Source organism: Nothobranchius furzeri, chromosome 10 (assembly GCF_043380555.1).
Source record: "Nothobranchius furzeri strain GRZ-AD chromosome 10, NfurGRZ-RIMD1, whole genome shotgun sequence".
Classification (NCBI taxonomy): domain Eukaryota; kingdom Metazoa; phylum Chordata; class Actinopteri; order Cyprinodontiformes; family Nothobranchiidae; genus Nothobranchius; species Nothobranchius furzeri.
This window is the reverse complement of record NC_091750.1, coordinates 34,239,818-34,254,679: the sequence shown is the minus strand read 5'-3', so window position 1 is coordinate 34,254,679 and position 14,862 is coordinate 34,239,818. Positions and strand designations below refer to the sequence as shown.

Genomic DNA, 14,862 nt, shown 5'->3' with positions numbered 1-14,862 from the left:
AAATGATGGCAGCCCGTAATTTCTTTGCCAAAAGTGCATCTCCTGTGTTTAAATTCAACCGAAGTTCAGTCGGGTTCATGGATTCACGCCGCCGAGCTTCGACTACTTCACAGCTTCTGCTGCGAGTCAAAGTCAGACGAATCAGCCTTTCTGGAGAGCATCGAGTTGCTCAAAGAAAGAGGATTGAAAGTCACCTCGAAAAGCGCTCCTGCTTTCCGGATCAGCTTCTGACAAGAAACGTTGACTTGGGAATGCTGTCAGATTAATTTTTCCTTAAATATTCTCTTAGATATAAATACACAGATGACTGGATCAAACACTTGTGTTAAACTCATACTTTTGACTATATGGATAATGAAACGTCATGTTAATTTTCTTCCCCCCATCATTGGTAATCTCAGGTTTTTTAACATGTCTTGAGCTGCTGCAGTGTCTACCCCGTCATTCCCTCCAACATTTCTTCCTGTGAACATTTGTCTGATTATGTAAGAAGAGGCTGTTTCACAGTAATTTTCCTCCCGATAGGGGAAATAGAGGCACGGCTTCAGCTTTGTAGGTGTGTTAGGCCCACTCTTTCCAGGATTAAGGGGGAAATAAAAGAAAACAGATGAAGCAATTGCTTGTAAATCATCTCTTTCAGGTGGAGAAGGACCTACTCACCATGGGGTGTGTTCATCGTGGCTCAACAGGGTAGAAAAAGGAGAGATGGTGTCGTGTTTTGTCCGCAGGTGAGAGAAACGAGGACGTTCCGTGTATTTAGCAGATCCACTTAACAAGCAAAGTGTCCCGGAGGCTTGTTCCCTTCCTGATTTACTGAATATGTCACAGGCAAGCCATCGTTGCATAGAAACACAGTGTCAGACGAAGGTTTGGGGTTTGAAACAGTGAACGCACCCTAAAAGACTAAAAACTATGCTGACTTGTCTTTAAAACTCCACAAATACTGAAAAGTGGCATCCCTGTGAGGAAGCAGGACCTGGAGCGATCTTGCCTGGAAACCCTAGCAGTGATCGTTCATGCAACTTATGTAAGATGCTAATCTACTGAGGTCATTAAAGGCCAAGTTCATTAAGAAATCTTTTTTTTTTACTTGTTATTTTTTTTAAATGATTATTCATTCTATGTTCCACATGCAGGTTAAAGTGAAAACAGTTTCCTTCATGATCCGCTGATAGAAAATGGACGGGGAAACGCGTGGATTAGAAAAGTCTGTCAAATAAACGTCAAGCTGAAAATGAGCATTTATCGACTTGCCCAGCTTGGCTCATGATGGGGAAGGTTGTTGTTGGTTTAGCATCCAGGAAACCGCAGAGCACGTCTCAGTTAGGAGAAGCTAACTGTTAGCATTATCAACTCCACCACACAGCAGAAACTCCTCCAGGCTTGTGTTATTTATGGAGATAAAACGTCAGCGTTGCAGAGAAAACAGTCAGTGGTAGAGCCACATTGCAGTCAGCCAATCAGAGTTGAGATGTCCGAGTATCAGGAAAGAGGACTCTAAATCCTGCCGTCTGAAGCTAACCTCTGCTTAAACTAACTTCTAGCTCCTGAAACAGGAGAACCAGAGCTGTTTTTCTTCAGAGGTCCACTCACAAGGCGTCCATTCACACTAGAGACCACTACAGATGTGTTGAAAGAACGAGATAAATAATATTTTATTTGTCTTTCATATTTTAGTGCACCATCATTCCAACTTCCCAAAGACAGCCGAGCTCCTTGTATCCTGGTGGGACCGGGAACAGGCATCGCCCCTTTCAGAAGCTTCTGGCAACACAGACTGTTTGACCTCGAGCAAAATGGTTGGACATCTGAAATATTTTATCCATCACAAATATGTCTGAATTACAGAGATAGGCTAATTTTGCATGCAGACCTCCAGCTTAAATCCTTAGTTTGGTGATTCATTGCAGGACTTCCAATGTTCTTTAAACCAAACTGTTAAAAGTCCTGCAGATCACCACTTTTACATCCCTGTAAGTAGTAAAGTAATGCCGCGTGTTATTTGTAAGGGATGAAGTCAGGTCCCATGATCCTGGTGTTCGGCTGTCGGCAGTCTGAGATGGACCACATCTACAAAGAAGAGACGATCCAGGCCAAGAACAAAGACGTGTTCACTGAGCTCTACGCGGCTTATTCCAGAGAACCTGGCAAACCAAAGGTGCAAGCATTGACTACCAGTCACCGATCGCTAGTCTGCTTACGGCTTTTTATTTCAGTCTTGTGTCATGGCAATTTAAAATTTTGCATTGTTCCGTTCTTCTGTTGCCACTGACCTCCGTCTTTGTGTCTGTATCAGAAATACGTACAAGATATTCTGCGTGAGCATCTGTCAGAGAAGGTGTTCCAGTGCCTGAGGAGGGAAGGTGGACACATCTATGTGTGTGGGGACGTCACAATGGCTGGAGATGTCCTCAAGACTGTCCAGCAAATCATCAAGCAGCAGGGCAACATGAGTCTAGAGGATGCTGGCTTCTACGTCAGCAAACTTCGGGTGAGCCAGGACTTTGATTTGTGCAAAACTCATTTTGCACACGTTGGGAACTAGAAGGCACATAAAGGACTGAAAAACAACTAGAAATCTTACAAAATAAACCTCATTCAGTCACTTTCCAAGCATTCTTTCATTCTCTCGTTAACGTGTTTCTGCCGGCACGTCTTCGTTTTCACCAGGATGAGAACCGCTACCACGAGGACATTTTCGGCGTCACTCTGCGCACCTATGAGGTCACCAATCGGATTCGCTCAGAATCCATCGCCTACATTGAGGAGAACAAAAAAGACTCAGACGAGTAAGTGGATTCAGTTTTCAGCAATCTCACATAAAATCATATTAGCATGACATAAAATGTTAATCAAACATAATTATTTAGTTGGCCAAACAAAAGTTGCCATGGGGATGATTTCAGTGTTCTTTAGGATCATTTGAGTTCTAAGAAGCATACAAAATAAGTTTTATCGCAACATTGTAACGACGGGTCCTTTACATCTTACTTATGAACCAGAAAATGTGAGATTCCATAGAAATATGAAATATCAATCTGATGGATTTTTGACTATTTTCACCAGAAGATCAGAACTTTTTATTGCAGGGATTACGCGACACTTCGTATTAACCCCGAGGAAAGAGAGAGAGTCAGGTTTAAAATAGTTAACTCATTCGCTGCCAGCGTTTCTCACCGTTTTTACTGTTTTTTTAAGAGTCACAGAACATTATGCGCTAGGATGATGTCGACGCCAAAACGACCAAAACAAAGAGGAGACTTACCTCTAACAGCAGGAAGAATCCGCGCGTTTCAAGCATAATCCGTTCTTTCATAATCCGTTGTTGAATTGTGATCGGCAGAAGCTTTTCCGGTTCGCGCCTCACTTTTTTTTTTACAGCAGCGGCCCAAAACGATCTCCTAACACATGGATGTTCTGCTTCCTGATCACGTGACGTGTGAGGTGTGCAGATGAAGATCGGCTTTAGATCTGTGATGTTTGTTCTCACGGTGCGGGGGCTCGTCCGACACCCACACAGTAAAAAAAATGCAACTGATGACTTTAGTCGTCACTGGCAGTGAACGAGTAAAGAAATGTATTTCTACACAATTTAAACAAGACTAACTTAAACACTCTGTGTACTGATGGATGAAGGTGGAGTGAGACGTGATGAATGATGATGGTGTGTGTGTGTGGAACGTTGTTATCAGAACCTCGTATCCGGAGAAGCAGTAAGTTCTGAGTGGGAGTGAATGTTTCGCTCTAAACTTTAGTCTGAGATTTATAACACACATGAAACGCCATTTGTTGGTCTACGTACCCCAGGGGAAGCCTCCGTTAGATCCAGAATGTCGAGGTCCTCTGGGACCCTCCTTGGTACCGAAGCCGGTAAAAAAGCAGCGGCGCCGACCAGCCTAGTCTTGGAATGCTTCCAGGTCACGACAGGTTATTATTGGCGTCAGCGAGACCCTGAAGGGGTCGTGAGGTTCAGCTTTTATTCTGAAGGAACCGTTGTGGTCAGGTGTAACCTGCAACAGATTTTATCCAGCTTGTCGAGGTTCTTTATGGCTGAAGAGGAAGTCCGGATGGCCGGTCCGAGACTTCTCTAGAACGCTTGAACTAAAGAAAAGGTGGCGTGGGACAGTTTCTGTAATTGTCATATTTTGGTTTACTGGCGAATCAGAATTTGACATGCAAAAGAGGGTTTATACAAACACCACAGATAACCACGCCTAGCCAGAAACGAAGGTTCTGATTGGATCAGACAAAAGGAAGTGTGTCATGTGACTTTAGCATTACTCTGTGTCATCACGTGTCTGGTGCAAATGTCCAGGATTATAATAACTTGTAAAATACTACTGATCACAGGATTATAATATCAAGTAATAACATTGTCATTTCACAGACTGATTGAACATTGGGCTCACATTATTATTGGTATTAACAAACGTTGTTGATTATGTGCTCATCAAGAGAGTTCTTCATCTTGTCTTGAGCTGTAACAGAGGTGAAGCAGTTCAGATGAGCAGAGTGCATGAAAGACCTTGGCCACTCTCTCATGTAGATTAGGCTGTCAGAGACTTTATGTCTCTGCTCAAGCAGACGCAGCAGAGCATGACCTTTAGGTCAAAAACAGGACATTCTTGACGCTACAACATTTTTTCAGCAAATTTGAAGCAAGAAATGGAAGAAAATCAGGCTTTTCCACAACTTTGTGTATTTTTTTTCCCCCAGAATGATCTGGCAAGAGATTACTCACTATTTCTAGACTGATTGATTCTGGCTGCTGAACAGATGAAGTTCCACAGACTTGTCCTTTTATTGTCTGAAACTCCAGCCAAGGAAGCCCTTTTTGCATTGAATGCAATCAATGCTCACGCTAAAACAAACTCTTCCAAAGTTACAAATGTATTGGTGAATAGAGCTTCTTTTCCCTGTTAGCATCGGGGTTAAAGAGCAAGTCACCCACAAATCAACTTTTTTCCCTGATAAACTCCAAAAATGCGTGTCTAATCGTGCTGCAGACACGTGTAGTCAATAGTTTTACACTTCAGTGCATTTTAGTTCAAATTTAAACTTTCTGCCTAAAACTGTCAGTGTTGTGCCGTTGTCAGGTAAAAACTGCACTGCATTTAAATCTGCCATCGCTATTGGCTAAGAGGTACCCTAGAACGTTAGCTGGTACCATATGATGTCACAATGTCGTTGTGAGCCTGTGTGTGTGTGTGCATTTGTTAGCGGCTCCGCCCTCTCGGTCTGCTAGGCAACAGCATCCATCCAGGCTGGGCAACGGGCAATCAGGCGGGGTACACCCTGGACAGAGAGCCAGTCCATCGCAGGGCAACACAGAGACACACAGGACAAACAATCACGCACGCACGCGCACACACACACCTAAGGACCATTTAGACAGACCAATCAACCTAACAGTCATGTTTTTGGACTGTGGAGGAAGCCGGAGAACCCGGAGAGAACCCACGCATGCACAGGGAGGACATGCAAACTCCATGCAGAAAGATCCCAGGCCGGGAAGCGAACCCAGGACCTTCTTGCTACAAGGCAACAGCTCTAACCACTGCGCTACTGCACAGCCAGGCAACAGCATTTGTTGCATTTTCCAAACAGGAAGTAGGAGTGGAGTAATACTCTGGTAGGGGGTGACTTGCTCTTTAAGTTCTTCAACTTTTCCCTCTGACATTTCCTTTCAAATAGAAACAAAGGTTTGGAAAAGACATCACGGATGAATCCGCTAGGAAGCGTCTCGGACGTGAGACCATCCTCGCTGCTCTGTCTGAGCCGTGTTTGCATGTCAACTTCAATGTGCAACTTGTAGTTGTTTAGCGAGTGTCATCTCCCCCACTTCACGATGAAAACAGGGAGCGTAACCATGGCAACCGATGTAGAGCAAGGCCTTTGAACTAACAGGATTAGAGCGAAAGCGAATGGTTGTGTTCCATTTAGGTTTTTGTTTTTGACGCTATTTGTGCACATTCAAGATGGTGCACTTGGAGCCGTGAGAGCAAAATAAGAGCCCTACATCACCGCTGCGGCTCATTAAGTACCAACAGAATGCATCACAGACGATGGTTCCTGTGTGGATTGTCACTTGAATTTTACATTTGGCCATCAAAGCCTGTGCTCGCTCGCTGGATGAGTAACGACTGTAACATCTCTGTTTTTATGTCTCTGTGTCTCCGTTTGTCTTTCCCCTCTCAGGGTTTTCTGCTCGTAGGCCGATGAATCGAGGGCTCTCTGAAACAACCGGTCTGAGGGACGCAGCAATGCTGGTTTAAGAATACTGTGCCAATTTTTGTACTGTAAAAAAAAGTTTGTTTTTCTACACAACTTAATGTTTCTGTTGGGCTCTGCAACTTTGTCTGTAGCAAGTTGGAAACGTTTCGTTCTGATATTTTGTTTTGCTTGTCGATGATACTTCCAAAATTGACAAACTGATGATTCATAATGTGTGCACCTAGTGTAATGACCCGCCTCATTGTGAATGCATGACAAAGACAAGAATATAATCAAAACTCATAATATACTCTGTGTTATTGTTATGGCTAAAAAATCCTTATTGAGGTTATATATTTGCAAGGAAATGTGTGGCATTGATGAAAAACGTACATTTCTGTATTAAATGGATTAACTTTACATGTTGGGAGCATACACGGAGCAGTAAAATGTATTTGGGCTTTTATTTTTTAAATAACGAATCAAGGCTTTAGGTGAACTGGAAGATGTACAGGCATGCAGACAGAAAAAACAACAAAGGTTCTGCTAACAAATTTAGCGTGAAGTCGCCCTGAATTGTGAAAATGGCAGTTCTGTCACAGCCTCCATAAACACGTTAACTAGCTCGCCACTGGCAATCCATCAGAAAGCATCAGTGTGAGTGCTCTTCAGCAGCCCGGGCGTTCAGTCACAACGTGGTGGGTTTCTGTGTCTCTGCTGCCACTGAAACAAGAGTCACTTAAATGTGATTTAAAGGTTTTTATCAGTTTGCTTCTTTTTTTCAGGGTTTCTAAAATTGATTTATGCAATACTGGCAGAGGAAAGTAGTTTGAGTGGGATTAAGGGATTTAGCTTCTTTTATTTAATCTAAGGGGTCTTTACGTCCAAAACTCGACTGACTTTACTTCTTCTTCTGTTTTCTTTTTGGTGAAAACGCTTCTTGGTTAGGTTTAGGAAGAATGACTGTTTCAGGAAAACGTTAAAAGTTTCTTTAAAAAAACTGAAGAGAGTAACCTTCAAAGCCTGCTTCACACGGAGGATAACCGTGCCAATTTTTGACCAGCCCCACTCCTTCCAACAATTTTATGCATGGTTGCCATAACAGCTCTAAGCATAATCTTATCAGATAATCCTACCATGTGTGGTGTGTTATGATTGCTCCGGTCCACTCGGAAGGGTGTCTAGATGCTCTGATCAAAAATCTGGGATTCCAAACTTGTTGGATTGTCTTTTTTGGCAACAAACAAACGTGCTGCCTGTTGAATGAGTGGTCTAGCCAATCAGAAAGCAAATTGATGGAAGTGTGCAGCACACTCCTCCGACATGTTTGTTTACCTCAAAGTCATGTTTTATCATGAGATTTACCATCTGACCAGAGAATGTCCATGAGTAAAAGTGTGTAGTGTCTGTCGAACTGCCGCACGCCACGAACTATGACCTCAAATGGTTTATTATAAATATGGTGAATATATCATTTTTAATCACCGTGTGTGCGGTCTCACGTTTTGAACATGAGCCGACTAGATCCTGCCGTGTGAATGGGGCTTTGGCTGATGTCGCACTGATTTGTGACTGCTGGCGACTAGTTTGGGAACTCAAAATGTCAAGAAGATGCACAAAGTGTCATTTGGAGCTTCACTAAATTGGGACAAAGTTCACACAGAGCATTTGATGTTGTTCCAAACAAACCGCTAAACAGTTCTGCGAGTTCTTTTGTCTCAGCTTATATAAAAGTGAACCTGAATCATCCCATTTAACAGCATCGCCTCTTTTGCAGTTTACCACATTGAGACTCGTGGAAACTTCACTGAAAATAGTTTGAGACCAGTTCCAAAGTCTGCAACAACTTTGTGACTACTTTGAAAAATAAATAAATAAATAGAAGTAAAACAGATTTTCATAATGACAGCAACACAAGAGCAACTTATAAACACCCACAAATGTTTTCAGACACTTTTGGATACTCCTTGTGAATGCCTTTAACAATCGCCACTCAGTTATATGATTGGGACTTGAGCTCCACTTTACCAACTTTGACTCCAGCAAGAGCCAACAAAACGTTAAAAAAGAACTTCATTAAACTCCTGGAAAGTTAAAAACCAAGTTCATTCATTTCTTAACCCTCCCACTGTCTTCATGGGTGACCCCATCCTGCTCAATGGTCAACTTTCCTCACGAGGTTACCCATAGCGACAGTGGGAGGGTTAAACACGTTTGCAGTGGTCTGATATAAATGAATGCCTTGTTTTCAGGAACTAGAAGTGAGCCAGATCAGAGTTGAGTTTCAGACGTTTGGATTTGGAGTTTTATTTCCTGATGTTCAGACATCTCGCCTCTTATTGGCTAACAGCTGCATGACTCATTTGCTCTGCAACGTTGTTTTAGCGCCACAAACATCACAAGCCTGGAGGAGTTCTCCTGTGTGGTGAAGTTGCTAACGCTAACGGTTAGCTTCTACTAGCCGAAACGCGCTCTGCTCTCTCCTGGATGCGACACCAACAGCCTTCCCCGTCACAAGGCAAGCTGGTCGAGTCCTTAAATGTTCTTTTTCAATGTGACGTGGCATTGCCTGGCTTTTCTAATCTGAGCATTTCTTGTCAATTTTCTATCGGTGACTAGTGCGGAAAATGGGGTTAAACTTTGAATGATGGATTATATTTCAAAAATAACTAGTAAAAATTATTTTTCAGTGAACTTGTCTTTAAAGGTTTCTTCAAATACACAGTGGATTTGTCTCTGCTGTCAAAATTACAACATTTTCAACAAACTCTGCCACCTTAATCCTCCATATTATTTAAATCATCGCTGAAGAGACGACTGGTTATTTGTGGGTGATTATGGGATGGACCGTCGCTCTATTCAAACGCATGAAGTCAGTCCTCGATACTAAAAGTGATTCAGCGAAGTAAGCAGCACGTCCCGATTCCTTATTTATAACCAAACCTGCTACCTAGCCTCATAAAATTGGCAATTTATTTTTCCGCCTCAGCTTTTGTACAGAATCAGAATACATAATGTTACATAATGATCTTTAAATGTGCTTTTAAGAGGAATTTACCACCTTTCCACAGTGCCAGTTCATGTTTTCAGTCTTTCGGCTAAGCTACGCTAATTGCTTCCTGGCTGTAGCATTATGTTTCCTCCTCCTTTCTCAGAAAGTCAGTAAGTATTTTCCCTCCGTGCCATTTCCTTAAATATGAAACATCTCACAGCGGAACATTAGGGAAAGCAAATGATGCTCATTTCCGACAGCTGTCAGCGTGTACATTCATCAGCAAATGAGCTTTTTAAAATGAGCATTTGCAGCATCTTAACTCATCTGCCTCTTGCCTTACATTAACTCGTTGCCAACATTTGGTACATGACTTCTCGCTGTTGTCTCTGCATGTTTTGTGCTACCTTGTGGCTTAAACGACACGTTTTCACTGTAAACTGCCTAGTGGCATCAGCATGCATGTGTGTGTGGATGCAAACGTGTGCCCTAGAAATCGTCCTCGGTGTGCACATCTCTGCACGAGTGGGCGTGAACAAGCATGATCTCAGGTATGCGTTTAGTTCATTCTCCCTGTTGTCCGTTTTTCTGTTTTTGAGATTTTGTTTTATTTTTTATTTTTTTAAAGAAAGCATGAATTTGTTACTCTGAGTCACACAAGCTTGTATTTGATGTTACGGATGGTGTTCTGGTGACTGCCCACACGGCTTGTGCAGTAGCAGTGATCTCAGTCGTTCACGTATTGTTTCAGGTTTTAATCTAAGCGGGAAGGAAGCTCCTGCACAGCCGTGATGGTTATGACCTGCTTCTTCATCCATCAGGCGTGTATTTTAGAAGTATTTGTGCAGGAGCCATAGTTTTTCCTTTTATCGTCCATTTAGCATAAACATGTGGCTTTTTTTTTATAAATCTGCTATTTTACCTCTAAATAAACAAACCTGCGATTCTTTTTCTCCCCACCTCTGTCGTTCTGAATGAATGTCGCCTTTCTACACATTAATTTTGTTTAAACGTTTAACTGGGATGAGAGCAGTCAAACGTGTGAAGTGTGCAACAGGAAAACACCCGACACAAGATACAGAAAAGGAATAAACTATACAGAGCACCACTTCAATATTTTCTAAGAATGTATTTTATGTAAATGGACGCGATGCTTGTTTGAAAATGTAAAACTGTCTCTTAACTATTAGGAAGTGGATTAAAATAAGGCGTACGCTGCAGACGTGAAGAGTTGCATGATGAGTTTCTGTTTCCTGTTTATATTTAAAAAGCGCCGCTTGTTTAGCGGCGCTGTCGGCCAGCGGGGCCGTGCCGTCGGTTTCACCTGGAAGTGGTTTCTTTCTGTGTTTGTGCATCACTGCTGCTACGAACAACTCTGATCCAATCAGCCTGTGCTACGATGACCTTTGTTGTGCACTTGATTCACCAAACTCCATGTTGTTGCATCGACTGCAAGGACTTTGCATTTACTGACCAATAAAGAGAAACATTTGCAGAACATGTCAACCCATTTGCTTGGATTTGTTTTTGTTTTTGAGATGGGGGGGGGGGGGGGGGGGGCAGACCGAATTGTTTAAGCGTTTTAGTTTAAAAGGCAGATTTAAAGTTTTTGAAGAATTTCCTATAAACAAGCCCTTTACTCTCTCTCTCCTCCTCCTTTTGCCCTCGGAGCGCCTGGCTGCCATGGCTCAGAGAGCTGGCATTCAAACTATAAAAGATATGATGGGGTGCCATGGCAACCAGTCAACAAAACAAGCCGTCTAAACTTTACACAAGGACTGAAGGACTGAGGACAAGTGGCTCATTACAGACTACCTGAGCACAACGTGCACTTGGTTCTGCTCCAGTTTTCTGTTTGGTTGCACCTTGAATACATTTTTACAGCTAATTTTAAAGTAAAAATAAATAAAAAAAAAAGACAATTCCAAAGATTTGTGGAAGCTGCATAAATGCATGAGTGTGTAAAGCTGGCATGAAGCCATGGTTCATGAGAAGAAGCTGGACAGAGAGGTGCTGCTGCCTTCTCTCCTGGAGGACGATGAAGAAGAACCCGGGGAAAACGTGCAGCTAGTGGAGGTAGGAGGAAGAACATCGGCTAAGTCTGTGAAGGTTTGGGGGAAAATAAACTTGTGGTCCTCTCAGAAGACACGTTTCAGTCGGTTGGACCAAATTTGACTAAAACGTCGTAGAGAAACAGTCTCACCTGCAAACCTGAAGAGTCAGCGTTTGTGTGGAGGCGTCTCTTTGGTTGTAAGAAAAGTAAAAGTGTTTTCTTTTTTAAAAATCACTGAATATCAACAATCCTGTTTGTATTTCATGCTTTTATAAGTCAGTTTCAATCAAAGCTTCTTTAATCAGTGACTGGTGGGATCTGGCTCATGGTCTTCATCAGGGTCAACATTCAACTTGCAGCAGTTAAATAAACAGGACAGAAAATTATGTAAATGACCAATTACAAACATTCACTTGGATAAATTGAGTTTTAATAATATTTTTAGGCTGAATTTAACTGAAGGAGACCACCAGTAAAGTAAAAACTAAAGTTATAATGAAATCATATAAAATTGCTGAACAAATAAATATCCATTGTAAGAATTTAATTTACATGTTATTTAATGAGCCATAAGACATGAAATTCCATAATAAATATGAAATCAATCTTATGGATCTTTGGTACTTTTAACCAGAAGATTGGAACTTTTTATTGCAGGGATTACGTAACACTTCGTATTAACTGAGAGACAACAGAAAGAGAGTCAGGTTTTAAGTGTTTAAAGATTTATTACTAAACAAATTAAAACTAGACTAACTTTAACACTAAATGTATGGTGTAACTAAGGTGACGTGAGACGGAGAATGGTGTGATGTTGCTCAGAACCAGCAGATCCGGAGAAACGATTAGTTCTGATGGGAGTGAAGGTGATGTCTTTGCGCTAAGCTCTGATTTGGAGATTCATAAACACATTGAGACTCCATTCTTCCGGCCTACGCACCCTTTAGGAAGTCCCCGTTAGATCAGGAATGTCGAGGTCCAGCTTGACCCTCTCTGGAACCAAAGCCTGTAGGAAAAGCAACGGTTGCCGACCAGACCAGTCTTGAGATACTTCCGGGTCACGACATCTAACAAGACCCAAAACTGGGTCGTGATGGTTCAGCTTTTATTCTGAAAGGAACCGTTGCAGCAGGTGGAACAGCAACAGATTTTATCCAGCTTGTCGTTGGTTCTGTCGGCTGAAGAGGAAAGTTACGGATTGGCACTCCGACGACTTCTCTGGAACGCTTTGAACTGGCATTAAAGATGACGTGGGCATAGTTTTATACTTCGGATGTTTTGGTTTATGGTCGAATCAAAAAGGGACAGATTTACCAAACACCACCAAAACCACGCCTCCGTCAGATCTGGCAGATTCTGATTGGATCAGTAATGTGTCATGTGGCTTAACACTACGTGTGATCAGTCTCTAGTGGAAACATTTAAAGTCATATTACTTATTATATTCCATAGGATTATAATATCAAGTAAGTAATATTTTCATTTCACAGATTGGTTCACATTTTATTATTCACTAACTCTTTGATTAGCTTATTAAAAATGGAGTTCTTTGATTTATTAAAAAGGAAGAGTCCTTTCTTCATTCTTCTCTTGGGCTGGAAAGGAAAACAGTTTAGAAGCAGATGCATGAGACCTTGAACAATATCTCATGCAGACTAGTTCCTGCTGAGGAGGAGGAGGGGGGGGGGACTTTTAGGTGGAAAACAGTCATTTCATTCTGTAACTGCTGTTGCTGTTTATTTCTTGATTTATTTATTTTCCCATTTGTAAGACACTGGGTTGGTTGTGTTTCCTGTAATTTTATTTTGAAAAGCTACATGAGCTGCTCTGCCAGCCACACCCTTGATTTGATGGATACAAGTCAGGTGTGAGGAACACACACAGAACCTGGATGAAGTGCTGACAAGCAGACAGCTAATGGACTGCTAAAGAACTAACTAGTAAAAGGACTTAAAGGAAGATGGATTCCCTTTGTGTTTTAAGCAAAACAGCCAACGAGGTATTTATTTGTCTTTATTTTATTGCACATTATTGTATATGTTTTAATTGTACTATCCTGTATTTAGTTTCACGGTTTAAGGGAGGTCTAAGGAAAGGAGGACAGAAGAGGTCCACAAAGAAAGGATGTCCAATAAACCCGTAAAAGAAATCACTTGCGTCTGTGTTGCTTGGAGGGAATCACACATTCCGTTACACCATTATGGGGGAAAACAGTAGATAAAATTCATTAAAAAAGATCCAGATTTTCCAACAAAACTGACTTTACCACCTTATTAGTTTGGCTTTATTGTGTGAATAGCTGTGGGAGGGCCGGCTCACTAATGAGTGATGCACGACGGAAAGCTTCAAACCACCAAAGATAAGTGAAAGTCATGAGCATGGCTAAGAGGAAAGGAGTTGTACTTAATTTTTTTAAAAGTGCATTTGTCAAATCTTTTGTTCAATCATAGCTGAACATGTTTGTGTTGCTCGAATAAAAACAGACTGGCTGAAAGTTCAGATATTGATTAACACTTCAGTTTAGGGAACACAAATTTATCATCAATTAGTTGCCAGTTAATATGCATATTAGTGGCCTACTAAGTCTGAACTAGTCATTATTAAGCACTTATTACTAATGCCGTAATTCTAACCCTAACAGGCCATGAATGAAGAGTTTTATCATAATAAACCGTTCATAATGGTTTGTTAACGGAACGTAAACGGTTTGTTGCTGATTAACACACATGCTAATTAGCTCAAATCAATATGTGGCTTTTAAAGGGGTAATTCAAGGGGAACATATTCTTGCCTTTAAGTGGTTAATTAATACTAAACTACTAGTAATTAGGTATGAACTAAATCTGACTTTAGAATGGGGAACATGTTCTTGTTTACAAGTGGTTCATTGATTGTTGTTTAGGTTCTATTAACATGGAGTTTGTTGTTTATTTACATAAAACCAGAACATAATATTTTTGGTTATTAATGCAGAATAACCATTCCCCTTGAATTACCTTTTTAAAAGCCACATATTGATTAGAGCTAATTAGTATTTGTGTTAATCAGCAACAAACCGTTTACTTACAGTTAACAAACCATTATGAACGGCTTATTATGATGAAACTCTTCATTTATGGCCTGTTAATGTCAGAACTGCAGCGCTGGTAATAAGCACCTAATAACAGCTTAATAATGACTAATTCAGACTTACTGGTCCACTAATATGCATATTAACTGACAGCTAATGAATGGTTAATTTGAGTTCCCAAAACTCAAGTGTTAACAAAAATTCCATCTTTGCGAAGATGGTCGAGACTAAAGCTCCAATAAAGCGCTTCAAAAATAAAACACTCACCTCCAGTGACTTGTTAATGCCTTCAGCTCTCGGTTTGAGAGTTACTTAAAAAATTTACCTGAAAATAAAAGGCGGACGTTTAAATTCAAAGATTTTCTCAAAAAGTAAATAACACCCAATTAGGATGCTCTACGCATCTTTAAACCTTCAAATGTTTTTGACGTGAGCACGATGTGTGTGTTCAAAACTTGCCATAAACCCAATCGAGCGTAATGGGTTTTAAGAATGGAAGTCATAACAACCTTAGGCTCGACTTTCCTCGCCCTA

General features: G+C 41.2%; 2 protein-coding genes across 4 annotated transcripts in view; both read left to right on the top strand.

Annotated features, from left to right (window-relative positions):
- Positions 1 to 10,711, top strand: part of nos1 (nitric oxide synthase 1 (neuronal)) — a 59,393-nt gene extending 48,682 nt beyond the window's left edge. Inside the window, exons 24-29 of one of the 2 annotated variants that reach the window (XM_015960540.3) lie at positions 641 to 728; positions 1,678 to 1,799; positions 2,010 to 2,158; positions 2,297 to 2,491; positions 2,671 to 2,789; positions 6,199 to 10,711. In XM_015960540.3, the coding sequence (XP_015816026.3) occupies positions 641 to 728; positions 1,678 to 1,799; positions 2,010 to 2,158; positions 2,297 to 2,491; positions 2,671 to 2,789; positions 6,199 to 6,214 (689 nt within the window). In that variant the 3' untranslated portion in view covers positions 6,215 to 10,711. Of the gene's footprint in view, positions 1 to 640; positions 729 to 1,677; positions 1,800 to 2,009; positions 2,159 to 2,296; positions 2,492 to 2,670; positions 2,794 to 6,198 lie in introns of those variants that run through there. The other variant, XM_015960541.3, reaches the window with a different exon arrangement.
- Positions 10,712 to 10,845: 134 nt separating this feature from the next.
- lrrc74b (leucine rich repeat containing 74B) overlaps positions 10,846 to 14,862 on the top strand; it is a 17,541-nt gene continuing 13,524 nt past the window's right edge. Inside the window, exon 1 of one of the 2 annotated variants that reach the window (XM_015960543.3) lies at positions 10,846 to 11,281. In XM_015960543.3, the coding sequence (XP_015816029.3) occupies positions 11,186 to 11,281 (96 nt within the window). In that variant the 5' untranslated portion in view covers positions 10,846 to 11,185. Of the gene's footprint in view, positions 11,282 to 12,967; positions 13,258 to 14,862 lie in introns of those variants that run through there. The other variant, XM_054730265.2, reaches the window with a different exon arrangement.